General features: G+C 36.7%; 1 protein-coding gene across 1 annotated transcript in view; it reads left to right on the top strand.

Annotated features, from left to right (window-relative positions):
* The window catches only part of LTBP1 (latent transforming growth factor beta binding protein 1), a gene marked incomplete at its 5' end in the record, with an annotated part of 173,896 nt that overhangs the window by 143,136 nt on the left and 17,893 nt on the right, over positions 1 to 12,867 (top strand). The window contains 2 exons of the mRNA XM_008581059.1: positions 1,536 to 1,664; positions 2,359 to 2,499. Of these exons, the coding sequence (XP_008579281.1) occupies positions 1,536 to 1,664; positions 2,359 to 2,499 (270 nt within the window). The remainder of the gene's footprint in view (positions 1 to 1,535; positions 1,665 to 2,358; positions 2,500 to 12,867) is intronic.

Below are 12,867 nucleotides of genomic sequence, written 5' to 3'. Positions count from 1 at the left end.
CATGTCTGCCATTCAAGTGAAAGCATGGCTTGGGTTACACAGAATTAGAGCTCCTTTGAGCTGTGGAAACTGATTACAAAGTCCTTAATTCTACCTTTGGAAGAAGGTTCCTGTGGATTCTGGGTGGAGTGGGGGGGTTGAGAGTCAGAAACTTAAGGTTGCGCGATGTTGGGAGGTTGCTTGACCTTCTGAGCTTCTGTCCCTTCATCTCTGAGATAGGAATAATGTCACAAAGGTTATAATGGGGATTTAAATGAGACAATATTTGTGAAAGTACTTTATGCAAAATTCTGTACTTAGTGGGTACTTAATAAATTTATTCTTTTATTCTAGAGGTTTATTAGAAATCATATAAATTATGACCATATAAATTTGACCATCATTCTGTTTGTCTTTATGGTCATCAACAAAGCTAAGGTTCTTGCTGTTTTAGAACTTATCCTACTGTTGCTAGGACCTTTTATTCATGGCCACATATTCATGATGAGGAATGGAAAAGAAAATAAAAGTAGCTGTGCTTTATGTATTTAATGCTGCTATTATATAATTCTAAAATAAATGTGCATCCTCTTAATTTTGGTGAATGTTCACATGTATGAATATTTCTTCTTTAACCACTCACTTTTGACATTTCCATGATGGAGATATTATCACCTTTTATGTACAAACTATTGTTATTTTTTCCTTTATAGTTTAATATTGAAAACTACTAAGTGGCTGGAAAAAAGACTATAAAAACATTTTTATTGTCCATTCATTTTTGGAAAACTAGTGTTCGAATAATGTGGTATAATTTAGTACTTGGATAGGAAATTTCATTTGTGTTTTTCAAATACTTATATGATTTAGTCTGATTAAATAGCAAGAAGATTTGGTTTGTAAAATGTGTTGAATAGTTTCCAAGTTCACAAATATCACGTACTATATTTTTGCACGGACGTAGTTAAATCTCACTTCGTATTATGGAACAATGCCCTGACTTCACTATAAAGCCATCCATTTTTTTATATAAAAATAACTTCCTTCTCACTGTATCTTTGTAGTGCTATCAGTGGTTGGAAGGGACATAGTTAAATCTCACTTCGTATTATGGAACAATGCCCTGACTTCACTATAAAGCCATCCATTTTTTTTATATAAAAATAACTTCCTTCTCACTGTATCTTTGTAGTGCTATCAGTGGTTGGAAGAAGATTGGATTCAGATCCAACCAGCCATCTTTTCTAGGCTTGGATTTGCCATAGACTATTTAATCAAAATTGAGGTAGCATCTCAGAAACCATATTTATAAATATATCTTCTCTGATATATTTGTTTATTGCTCCTTAAATAGTGCACAGACAAACCATGCCTGATTGTGTTTCTATGTCTGTTAATTAGACCTAACTTTAAGAATTTTATATTTCTGTCTGTAAGATTCTTTGGAATATAAATAATATAATATCCCCTTGAAGCTCAATATTGCTGAGACTCTTCTTTTTAACTGAAAGATCAAAGCTAGCTCCTTTTTGTATTTCTCAATTTTTTCCCTATAGATGCAGATGAATGCCTGCTTTTTGGACAAGAAATCTGCAAAAATGGTTTCTGTTTGAACACTCAGCCTGGTTATGAATGCTACTGTAAGCAAGGGACATACTATGATCCTGTGAAATTGCAGTGCTTTGGTAAGCTTTAAGAGGATATAGTATGGTGTGCTGTGAAAATATACAGATGGAAAAAAATAAGTAATGCTATGTAGTAAAAATAATTTCTTTGAATCTGAATCATGTGTTGAAAAGATGTGTAAATGTTTTTATGGATCTTTTTCTTGAGCAAGTTTTAAGAAAATAAAAAACCTCCATACTACTATTTGAACAGATTTCAAACAAAGTGTTAATATTCAATGTGGAATTATAATTCAGGTCACTAGTATAACTGAAGTGTTCTTTTTGTCTGTGGAACCTCCTGTTTCATCACTCATACCATGCAAGTGAAAGTCATTTTGAATTCTGACCCAGACTTTAATGCTTAAGCAGAAAACCATATACACGAGGCAGAAAAAACATAGTAAAGGGAAATAATTTTGAAAGTATCATACAGAGGCATTTTATCTTCAATTTCTAAGCATGTCCTGTTCATAGATGTTTTCTTTCTGTATTTAATGCGGACAGCAGCAGCAGCAACATTGTTTTTCCAATCAGTGCAACTTATATTTTTATGGTCAGAGCCGTTCTCTTTTGAATGATGATGTGTAGTTAATTAAAATTTGGCAGCCTCTGGAATCTGGACTAAATTTAGCAATGTGTAAAGTTTGGTAAATGTATGCGGCACAACCAATTGCTGATTTTTTTTTTTTTGGTAATTCCTTTTCCTTTTAAGATATGGATGAATGTCAAGACCCAAACAGTTGTATCGATGGCCAGTGTATTAATACGGAAGGTTCTTATAACTGCTTCTGTACCCATCCAATGGTCCTGGATGCTTCAGAAAAAAGATGTATACGACCAGCTGAATCAAATGGTATGTTGTTTCACTGTGAGATGCCAACCTATGTCCAAATAAATACTACAAAGTTTTCCTTTTGACTAAAATGTAAGCTGTTGGAAAATAGAAAAATTGATTCCTTGAGCATTTCAAAATAATTAAATAAAAGAATAATAATTAAAGTGAGATACTGAGAGAAATAATAAGATGCATATCATTGATATGTAGGAGATTTAATATCCGAATATATTCATTAACTAGACAAGGGAATACGTGATGGCCGGGCACATGGCAGAGTCGTTCCATGCCTCAGGATTCACATGAACTTAACCTTCAGAGGCAGCTGAGGGAGATGGAAGTTCAGGGAAGGGTAATTAGGCATGCTTGGCTGGAGTAGAGGGCGTGGATAAGGCTGGGAAGAACAGAGGGTGGAGTTCAACAGGGTGGTGGAGAGCCCCGAGGTCCATTGATAGGAATCCCTGTTCATCCCCAGTGAGGTGACATGCCACTGCTAATTGGTGTAATCAATCAATCATCACATTCTGGAGACTGCTTTGGATGAAGTCAGTTGAAAAGTAGAAAGGTTAGAATTGAGGAGTCTAGAATGAAGTGTCACTAGTCCAGGGCTTTGGTGGGTGAAATTGGTGAGAAAGCATGAGTCTAAAACCTGTTACGTAGAAAGGAATGGGTAGATTTGACAGAAGAGTAAATGTGAAAAGGCGAAGATTGGAAGAATATAAGAAGACCCCCAGGCTTATGAAGGACAGGCAAGCTAGTGGGGCGTTTTATGTAATGACAGGGGCTACAGAGAGAGGGGTTTGGTTGGAATGTGATGGGTGTTTTAGTTCATATTTGTTGCTTATAACAAAATACTTGGAACTGGGTAATTTATAATGAAAATGAAATTTATTGCTTACAGTTTCTGAGGCTGGGAAGTCCAAAGTCCATCTTGGTGGTGGCGACAGTGACCCAGGGGTCTCACATTGCAAGATGGTGGAAGCAGAAAGAGCAGAGAAAGAGAGACAGACAGACTCTCCTCTCCTTTTAAAGCCCTCAGAACCATGCCCCTGACCACCATTTTTAATCTATTCATAAGGCATGGCCCTACAGTCCAATCACCTCTTCAAGGCTCCACCTTTCAATTACCATAATAGGATTTCCCACCGTTTTATGTCAACCTTTATCTGAGAGAGATAAGAAAGGGGATAGAACAAAAAGGGAAGGGGGAAAAAGTAGAAAAGTATTGTAACAAATCTCCTTTCCTTTCAAGTTTTAGATCTGGGGTTAAACCTTTGGTCAAACTGGAAAAATGAGGCAGGCTCAGCCTGTGGTCCGGTCCCCTCTCCTAGTGTTGGAGGAAGACTGGACAGTGCTGACTCCAGCCTTCCCAGTGGGGCTGTTGGATGACTATTGGGTTGTGCACTGATGGCTTATTTCTCTTCTTACGTCGTAGCTACTTTTCATTAAAGGACAGCACTCGCAAGTGTTGGATATATCATTTTATAAAATTGACTTGTGCTAGAAAAATCATGTGCGGAAATAAAGTGAAGGAGCTTATAATAAATATATTCTTAGAATGGTCAAGAGGGGACCTTCCTTGAAAAGGGGAAGTGTATTAATTTTTTATTAACTCAGAATGTTTCTTTCAAGCTATTAAATGAATTAGCTTTCCGGCTTAGAAATAACTTAAAACCAATGTAGCATGAGAAAGAAAATCATTTAAAATGCCATGAAAAGAAAATGAATAGCAAAGGTTAAAGAGCAGATGCATAAAGCAGTAGATGGCAGTGATAGCAGCCCGGAACTGGAAAGAAAGTGGGTTCTGGGGCCAGGCGGGCTGAGTCTGGAATCCAGCCCTGCCCGCAGCAGCTGCCTGACAGCGGAAAATGGCCTTGCCCTGTGCAGCTCACTGTAAGACGGATCTGCTTCTATCTGGTTGGGTTGTTGAGGACTGGGAGGATGTGGGTAGACCAGGGTATGATTATTAGCATGACTGTTGTCTCAGGCCCTGGAGGCAGATGAGACAGGGAGAGGAATGTGAAAACTCAGTAAGCAGGCTCGAGTCATCCTCTGCCAAGGCTCTACCACTCAACCTTTTTTTGCTTATGCAGTGTTTTTTATTGCTTATTTTTTTCAAACACAATATATACATTCTCTAAAGAATTAAGATAATCACAGATATTGTGTCCCCTTCTACCTACTTACTGCATCACAGTTGAATTTTGCTCCTTAAAGACATTCACAGCTGACAGTTGGGTTTTTATCATCCTAGTCTTTTTCCTACACATTAACTATTATTATATGTTTATATGAGTTAGTTATATTATTTACATTTAAGAGAATATTTAAAACTGAAGTCTGTATCGTCAGTTCAAGGCACACTGTTTTCACTTTGCACTTCAGCATCTCTGAAATTGGGGTTGTCTGACAATTGATGACATCTAACAGTGGCCACCAGCCATGTTTTTCACATTGTAACTCTGTTATATCAGGATGCATTTTATAATGCTTGGTATCTTGGAATGGGTGAAAGATGGCAGCCTTTACATGGCTGCACAGAATCTGTTTGATGGATGTGCCATGGTTTATTTAGCCACCTGTAGTGCTGGGCATCCAGGTTGTCTCTCCCCCAACCTCCCCTGCCCCATCCCACCCAGTCCTGATTTTACTATTATAAATGACACTTCAATGAACCTCAATGTACGTACCTACAAGAGTACCTCAGTAAGAAAATTCCTACAAGTAAAAATATGAGGTCGAGAAGGGTGTATACTTTAAATTTACTATATTACTCCCTGAAAATAAAAATTTACACTCACATTGACAGTGTTCAAAATGCCCATTTCTTCATTCCCTTTTACCTTCGGATATTTTATCTTTAAAATAACTTTTATCAGATGGGCGAGAGGGAATTTTATATGCATCTCCCTTATTTCTATGGAGTTTGAGCATCTTTTCCATGTTAGAGGTGTTTTGTATTTCTTTGTCAGTGAATTTGTTTATCATATCCTTTGTTGGACACTTCCTCTTATTTGTGCGTAGGTGTTTTCTTCATATTCTTTTACATCCCTGACGTTTGGGTTATGGTTGTAGTTATGAAAAACTCCTTTATGAAAGGCTCTGCATGTCCTCTTATTTGTGCGTAGGTGTTTTCTTCATATTCTTTAATATCCCTGACGTTTGGGTTATGGTTGTAGTTATGAAAAACTCCTTTATGAAAGGCTCTGCATGTATTTATATTTTATTCTGTTCCTAACCTGATCCTGTGATATTAAATATTCCCTGCCTGTGAATCTGATAAGCCAGTGCTTTTCACAACCAAATTTAATTGACTAGGTTTTTAAAAATGTATTCAAGTCTTTTGCTATGAGAAATGAATTTTAAAATAACGTACCAATATTCTAAATATGAATTCTATTTTGAATATGAAATCTATTCTAAAAATATACATTTTAGAATATTGCATCAATTATTTTCAGCAGATTTTAGGAAACATTTTTAAGTGTAAATTTGAACAAATACATGTGACAAAATATATACTATATTATATTTTTAGGAGAGGACAAGATATGAGGGGAAAATGGTACCACATGCCAAATTTAACAACAACAAAAAAAAGATTAGCATCATTGCTAGCCAAATCCTCAAATCAGTGATTTTCAATCTTTTTTTTTAAACAATGGTAGTCTTTTGTGAACTGAATTGCTCTTTTAACCTCCAGTTTATAAATTCATTAATATCAAAGATACTGGGAGGGACTGATGGCGGAGAACTATTTAGGCTCTTGAAGGACCCAGGGTTCCAGGAAACACATGTTAAAAACCACTGTTCTAAGATCAATTGGAGTATAGGAATTAGTTAGGCACTCCAGAAAGAGCATTTCTTATATACCACCAAAATTATGGGTCTAGAACTAGACTTAGGGATCATCTATTCTGAATCCATAGAGAAGAACATGGTGGTGTTAAACTATATTTCCAGAGGTCCTGTGACTAGCTGTCATTCCCTTGAGAAGTACCTGATCTTTTAGTCATACCTGCACTACACCATCTCCTGTTGAGTACCTTTGTGCTGGAATATAGTAACTAAGAGGAACCAGAACATAGGAGTTAGCACATGGGCTCTGGAACCAGCTTGCCTGCCTTTGAATCCTGTTTTTGGCAGCTTCTTATCTCCATGACTTTGTTTTGTTGTCTCTCTGTGCCTCAGTTTCCTCATGTGAAAAGATATCGCCTATCTCACAGGGTTGTTGTGAAAATTAAATAAGTTAGTATATGAACACTTAAAATAGTGCTTAACACATGGTAGGCTTTCAGAAGATGCTAATAGCTATATTTACTCCTGCTAGGTGTCTCAAATGAAATGCATTTTCAAATGTAACTAAAATCCAAGCATCTTATAAAATATACAATTACCTAATAGCATCTGAATACAAATTCAGGATAGACAGGTGTAGAAATAATAGCTATCAATATAAAAATTTCTGTTCTAGACCACTACTTCATAAACATTAATGGGTATGTGAATTACCTGGGATCTTATGAAAAAACAGATTCTGGTTCCTAGGTTGTAGGGGATGGGGATGGAGGGCAGAATTCTGCATTTCTAACAAACACCAAAGTGATACCCCTGCTGCTGGTCCTCAAACTGCACTGGCAAGGCTCTAGAGACATCTATAGTATCTGACTTTATTTTATTAAAATCTACTTTAATGTTAGTAGTCATTAATTCTTCAAAGAGGAAGCAAAGAACGTGTGAGTTTTAAAGCTAGTATTGCTCATGATTTCTGCCATTGAACCTTTTAAATATGCTGTTCCTGGATATCTTGATAGTTGAGAAGGACTACATTGTCTATTTGTCAATCTAAGCATTGGACTAATCCCAGCCTGTCAGACACTGAGCCCGCCAGTTTCCCTAGGAGTGCAGCGCTGCTTTGGGGAACAATTAGTTACTGATGGAAACAGTGCTGGACGAATTTGAGGAATAAATTGCACCACTTGTCATCAGCTTCAAGCATTAAAGTGCAGTGTAAAGGTCAATCTAAGCATTGGACTAATCCCAGACTGTCAGACACTGAGCCCGCCAGTTTCCCTAGGAGTGCAGCGCTGCTTTGGGGAACAATTAGTTACTGATGGAAACAGTGCTGGATGAATTTGAGGAATAAATTGCACCACTTGTCATCAGCTTCAAGCATTAAAGTGCAGTGTAAAGTAAAGATTTGGCTCTGGAGCAAGCTTTCACACTTCTGATCCAGTAGGTCATGGGCACTAATTCTTGCTAAAACAGCAACTGCATCCGAGAATGCTGGTAGGTGTAGGAGGTAGGAGCGTTCTCTGAAATTAGATGGCATCTTGTGGATTGGTACCACATACAGGGGAAATGAGTGGAGGGTGATGGATTGTGTCAGGGTAGCTTTCCATGGGGAGAATTGCATAATTGTCTAATTCAGTACATTTCTGGGGCTGCTTAGGATCCCATTTCAGTCCTCAGCCAAAGCCTGAGAGGTCAAAAGTCAAGCTAAATTAGGAGAAAGTTCTAGATTAGTGGTGACATCACTGCTGATGTGACAGCAGTTTGTCAAAAGGGTCGTGGACCGACGGCCTCCCCCATTCTAGACCTCTGGAGGCCTCTTCTGCCCTATTCCCACTCCTGCTTCCTCTTCCTCTCCTTCGCCTTTACATACAGTACTCTCTGATCCTGCCCACATCTTAAAATGGATTTGGTGGCTGACCCGCTTCGGGAGGACCCTCCAATCTGAGCTCTTTTCATGCCAGCCTCTGAGAGACGAAGCTGTTTGGAAAACCAAGTCAGGAAAACAAGCCACTGTATCCATATCACAAATGAGAGAGGGTGGTCATTGTTTGATCTTTCGGGGAATTTTTAGTGCCATGCTAAAAGGAAATCAGAGTTGTCAGAGCTTTGAGATCTTTGGTGGATATGGAGTTCATTGGAATATGAATTTTTTGTTGCTTGGTTTTTCTGGGTCTCAGTTATAATGAAAAAATGACATAAATATAGCACAGTGTCAGGCACTGTTCAAAATGCTTTTCATGTATTAAGATATTTAAGTCTCTGAGCCATGCTAGGTGTACAGTTAGCTCTTTTTTCTGGAAGAAGATCTCAGGCACAGAAAGTTACCGGCACAGTCATACTGGTAAGTGGCAGATCCAAATTCAGGCATCCTGGCTCCAGCATCTGTATTCTAACCACTTCAGTGTTACTCAAGTCCCTTTCTCCTCAATATCTCAAAGCAGATCTTAAATAAATAGTATCCCTTAAAATATAAAAGTAATAACAAAGTAAAGAATTAAAAGTGAGATTTTAAAATTTTCTCATGCATTGTTGTGCTAAGAGAAAAACTACAGTTTTAGAGCTAACAGTGAGTATAGCAAGATTAGATTCAGTGTGTCATCACATCTGGGGAGACACATTGGTGGGCATAATAAATAACAATATATATTCAATGAACTAATGAATTAAAGCAAGTCAATAATTCTCGGTTAATAAAACTGTTGGTGATTACTGGCACTTAATATAAAATGAGTTTTTAATGTTTATACTTATTGCTATTCTTAAAAATATATATTCAAATTATCTGGAAAAGTACCTATAAATTACAAGATATTTAGGTTGTGCTGTTATCTCATGAAAACAGAAAGCTATTGATCTGCAAACTAAAGAAAATTAGACACATTTGAACACTGGAATCTAGAGTACTGAGGAATCTGTGTCTGTGGTTATATTGTTAAAATAACTAGACCATTGATAAGTTGTTAAAATAATTAGACTTAATCGTAAGTAAATTGAACATAAAGACTTAAAGTCTTGATCTTAAACTTTAAAATTCAGGAATTTTCTTGATGGGACAACTAGTGTGTTGGGAGAGTGCCATCTATTGGTGATATCATGTACTGCAACACAGATATTTTAACCTCCGAAGTATATTGATGATAGAGTTCAGGTGTAAAATGGTGAGAGTAGTTTAAGAAAAATGTAACCCCCCCCCCAAAAAAAAAAAGCTGAAGTGCCATAAAAGAAATTGGAAAATGTTACAAAGTTTAATAAGACTAATTGGTGAGAGTAGTTTAAGAAAAATGTAACCCCCCCCCCCAAAAAAAAGCTGAAGTGCCATAAAAGAAATTGGAAAATGTTACAAAGTTTAATAAGACTAATATGGATCAAAATATAGAGGCATGGGCCCTTTCAGTTTTGCTAGGAGAGCAGTTTGAAGAGACAGATATACATATACATCTGATGCAAAAATTCTAGTTCTGGGAATTTGTCCTATGTATATCCTTGTACTTGAAAGCCAGAAAGAAAAATATAATCCTTACAGCATAACAAGAAAAATCGGACTTAATTCTATCAATAGGGAATTGGTCGATAAGTTATGGTGCATCCCTACCGTGGAAAATACTACACAGCCATTTAAAGACTGAGGCATATCTGTAGATACTAATATAGAATGATGTCTAATCCATATTTCTAAACAAGGCGTAGAACAACATGTTTAGGAAACTATCACGCATAAAAAGGGAGCATATCACACATTGAAGGGAACATATCTAGCTAGGTTGAGAACTATCTATGTATCTATCCCCTTTTTACTGTTTAAATTCTTTTTTAACACATACATGGGTATCTTATTCAAAATAAATAGCTTTTTAATTGCCAAGTGGAAGCTAAAATGGTACAGAGAAAGAGGAATCATGAGCTCTAGATACGAAGTCAAAAGACGTGGCTCCCACTCTCAAGTTGCTCCTGATTCGTGTGCTGCCTTGAGTTAATGGCTCTCAGCACCTTGGATTCCTCATCATATAAATTCAGAGAAAAGTCTAACTGGGATTTAAACTCTGTGAGGGTGGGATTTGTTCATCACTGTATCCCCACGTACGTGTTGAATGAATGAATAATAAAAGAACAAATGGATTTTGTTTAATGTCTGTTGAGTAAAAGAACAAAACCACAAAAGCATGCTGTGAATAGATACTTAGTGAGGATCTGTTGAATAAATGGGTGTCAGTATTATCTAACTTCCTTCAGTTTAGGTAGATTATACATACTATAGGGGAATGGAAGGTATTTGTAAGGGTTATGCATACTTTTTATAGTGTTAAGAATAATTATTACTGTATATGAATTATGTACATCTTGTGGTTTGCAAGAAGAGATAATTAAATGATCTGAAATGAAATCTAAATTATTTATAGTTTACCTGTTTTCAGTTTTAGTTAAGTTATTTACATATTCTTTTCTTTATTATTTACTGAACACCAATGATGTACCAGGCAAAAATTTTTGGAACAGATGTATAGTTTGTACTTAATGCAAATGAAATTCAGAATTAGAATTAAAATATTTTATTCACAAATATTAATGTCATTTAAAGGAGCAAATGGTATCCTTATTTAATAAATTCATTATTTGCTGTGACACAAGTGTTTGAATACTTTCTAATAGCTAATCTACTCCTATTTTTTTATATAGTCTTGCAAAAGTAAAAGAATTTAGAATCTGTCTTAAAACAAGTAAGCTAGTGATTTCTTCCATATTCATGCATGGCTCTTACATGTTCCCAAAGAACTCAGTTTAAGAAGTTTCATAATACCCTTGGAGGTGTGAAGGAAGACAGGGATTTGACTCACAGACTAAACTTGAAAAAATATTGTAACTGGGCAATAGTTGCAAAATGCCTTTCAGCAGTCACGGTTTAAAGTCTTTTCCAAGAACTATGTTTCCAAAGAATGTTAATAATAACTTTGGAACATCTACATGTGAGACATAGTGAGTGGTCACCGCCTTTGGTTTAGGCAATCCAGGGAGCTCGTTCTGCTTTTGGCACTGCATCTGTCAATTGCACTGGACAAGTTACTTCGATCTTCTTTATCCAAAGCTGAGACCTCTTTGTGAGACTGTGAAAATTAATAGTCTCTGAGTACAAAAGTATTTATCCTTTCGATCATAGATCCTGAGCATTATGATTAAAGAGAGAGTATCTGTTAATCAATTGTAATGGAAAGTTAAAATCAAACTGAAAGATATAAAAGTCCTCCTAAATTGAGTACCTACCATGCCTGCACACAAAATGCATACAGTGCATGCACATTGAGTGTATTCTCAACAGGTACGTGGTCCAGTTCTTTGGAACTGACTTCTTGGCATCTATGGAACTAGATTGAATTGCATGCCATGTGGAATGACCAGTAAGCAATTTCTATTGTTCTTCATTGAAAAGATTTTTTTAAAATTTATTTAGAAAGCTTTCTCTTCTCCCTCAAAGGAAGGGTGAAAATACTTTTCTTACCATAAAAGAATTGTTGCAAAATAAAATTCAGTAATGAATTGTGCACTTACAGCTCTTTGATGTAAGGTGATCGTTGTGTTAGTTTCCTCATTTGTGAAATAGCAGTATCACCTGCCTCAGGGTCCTTCAAGGGTTAAATGGATAATGCATAGAGTTGCTTGATATATAGTAAATATGACATAGGTATTGGCAGTTACTATAAATCAAATCCTGTTTCAGGAAATGAGTTGAGCAAATGCTTATTCCACACTGCTGCCTTATTATGCAATGTTAGAAGTCTCTTTGAAAGGAGGCAAGAATCAATGACAGTGAGGGAGAAGGGGTGTTCAGGAACTAGCACAGACCTGAACACCCCTGTGGACTTGCAGAGAAGCTTGCCCTTTGTCCAGCCAAGCTCCTAAACTGCCTGTGTAAGTTATGATGTCTAAGGGAGAGTTTGTGCATGAAAAAGATGATTTAATTGTTGGGTTTTCTTTTTTCTTATTTTTTTTTATTGAATCAATCAATTATACATATTTTTGGGGTTCAATTGAATCAATCAATTATACATATTTTTGGGGTTCAACATTGATGTACGTTGATCAAATCAGTATTGTTAGCATATACATTATTACAAGTCATACTAATTATTGAATCAATTTATACATATTTTTGGGGTTCAGCATTGATGTACGTTGATCAAATCAGTATTGTTAGCATATACATTATTACAAGTCATACTAATACTTTATGCCTGTTATTAAATCTCTCCCCATCCCACTCTGATAACCACCTCTGATGCCCCTAGATTTCTTTATTCTGTTGATTTGTTGGCTAGATGATATGTCCAGTGCTGAGAGAGGTGTGTTCAGGTCCCCTACTATTATTGTAGCATAGATGCTTCTTCTGTCATTCTGGAATTGGCTTTGTGAAGAGAATTGTTTGTTTGTTTGTTTGTTTTTTCCTTTTTGTCTTTTTTTTTACTGACCGGTAACGGGATCGCAACCCTCGGCGTTGAGCCCGCACCGGGGACTGGCAACGGGACCGCAACCCTTGGTGTTGCGCCTGCACCGCGCTCAGCCAGTGAGCGGGAACTGGTCTCCACATGGGATCCGAACCCT

Source organism: Galeopterus variegatus, unplaced genomic scaffold (genome assembly GCF_000696425.1).
Source record: "Galeopterus variegatus unplaced genomic scaffold, G_variegatus-3.0.2 Scaffold2244, whole genome shotgun sequence".
Lineage (NCBI taxonomy): Eukaryota > Metazoa > Chordata > Mammalia > Dermoptera > Cynocephalidae > Galeopterus > Galeopterus variegatus.
Note: the sequence above shows the minus strand (reverse complement) of the source record. Positions and strands in the feature narration are given on the sequence as shown.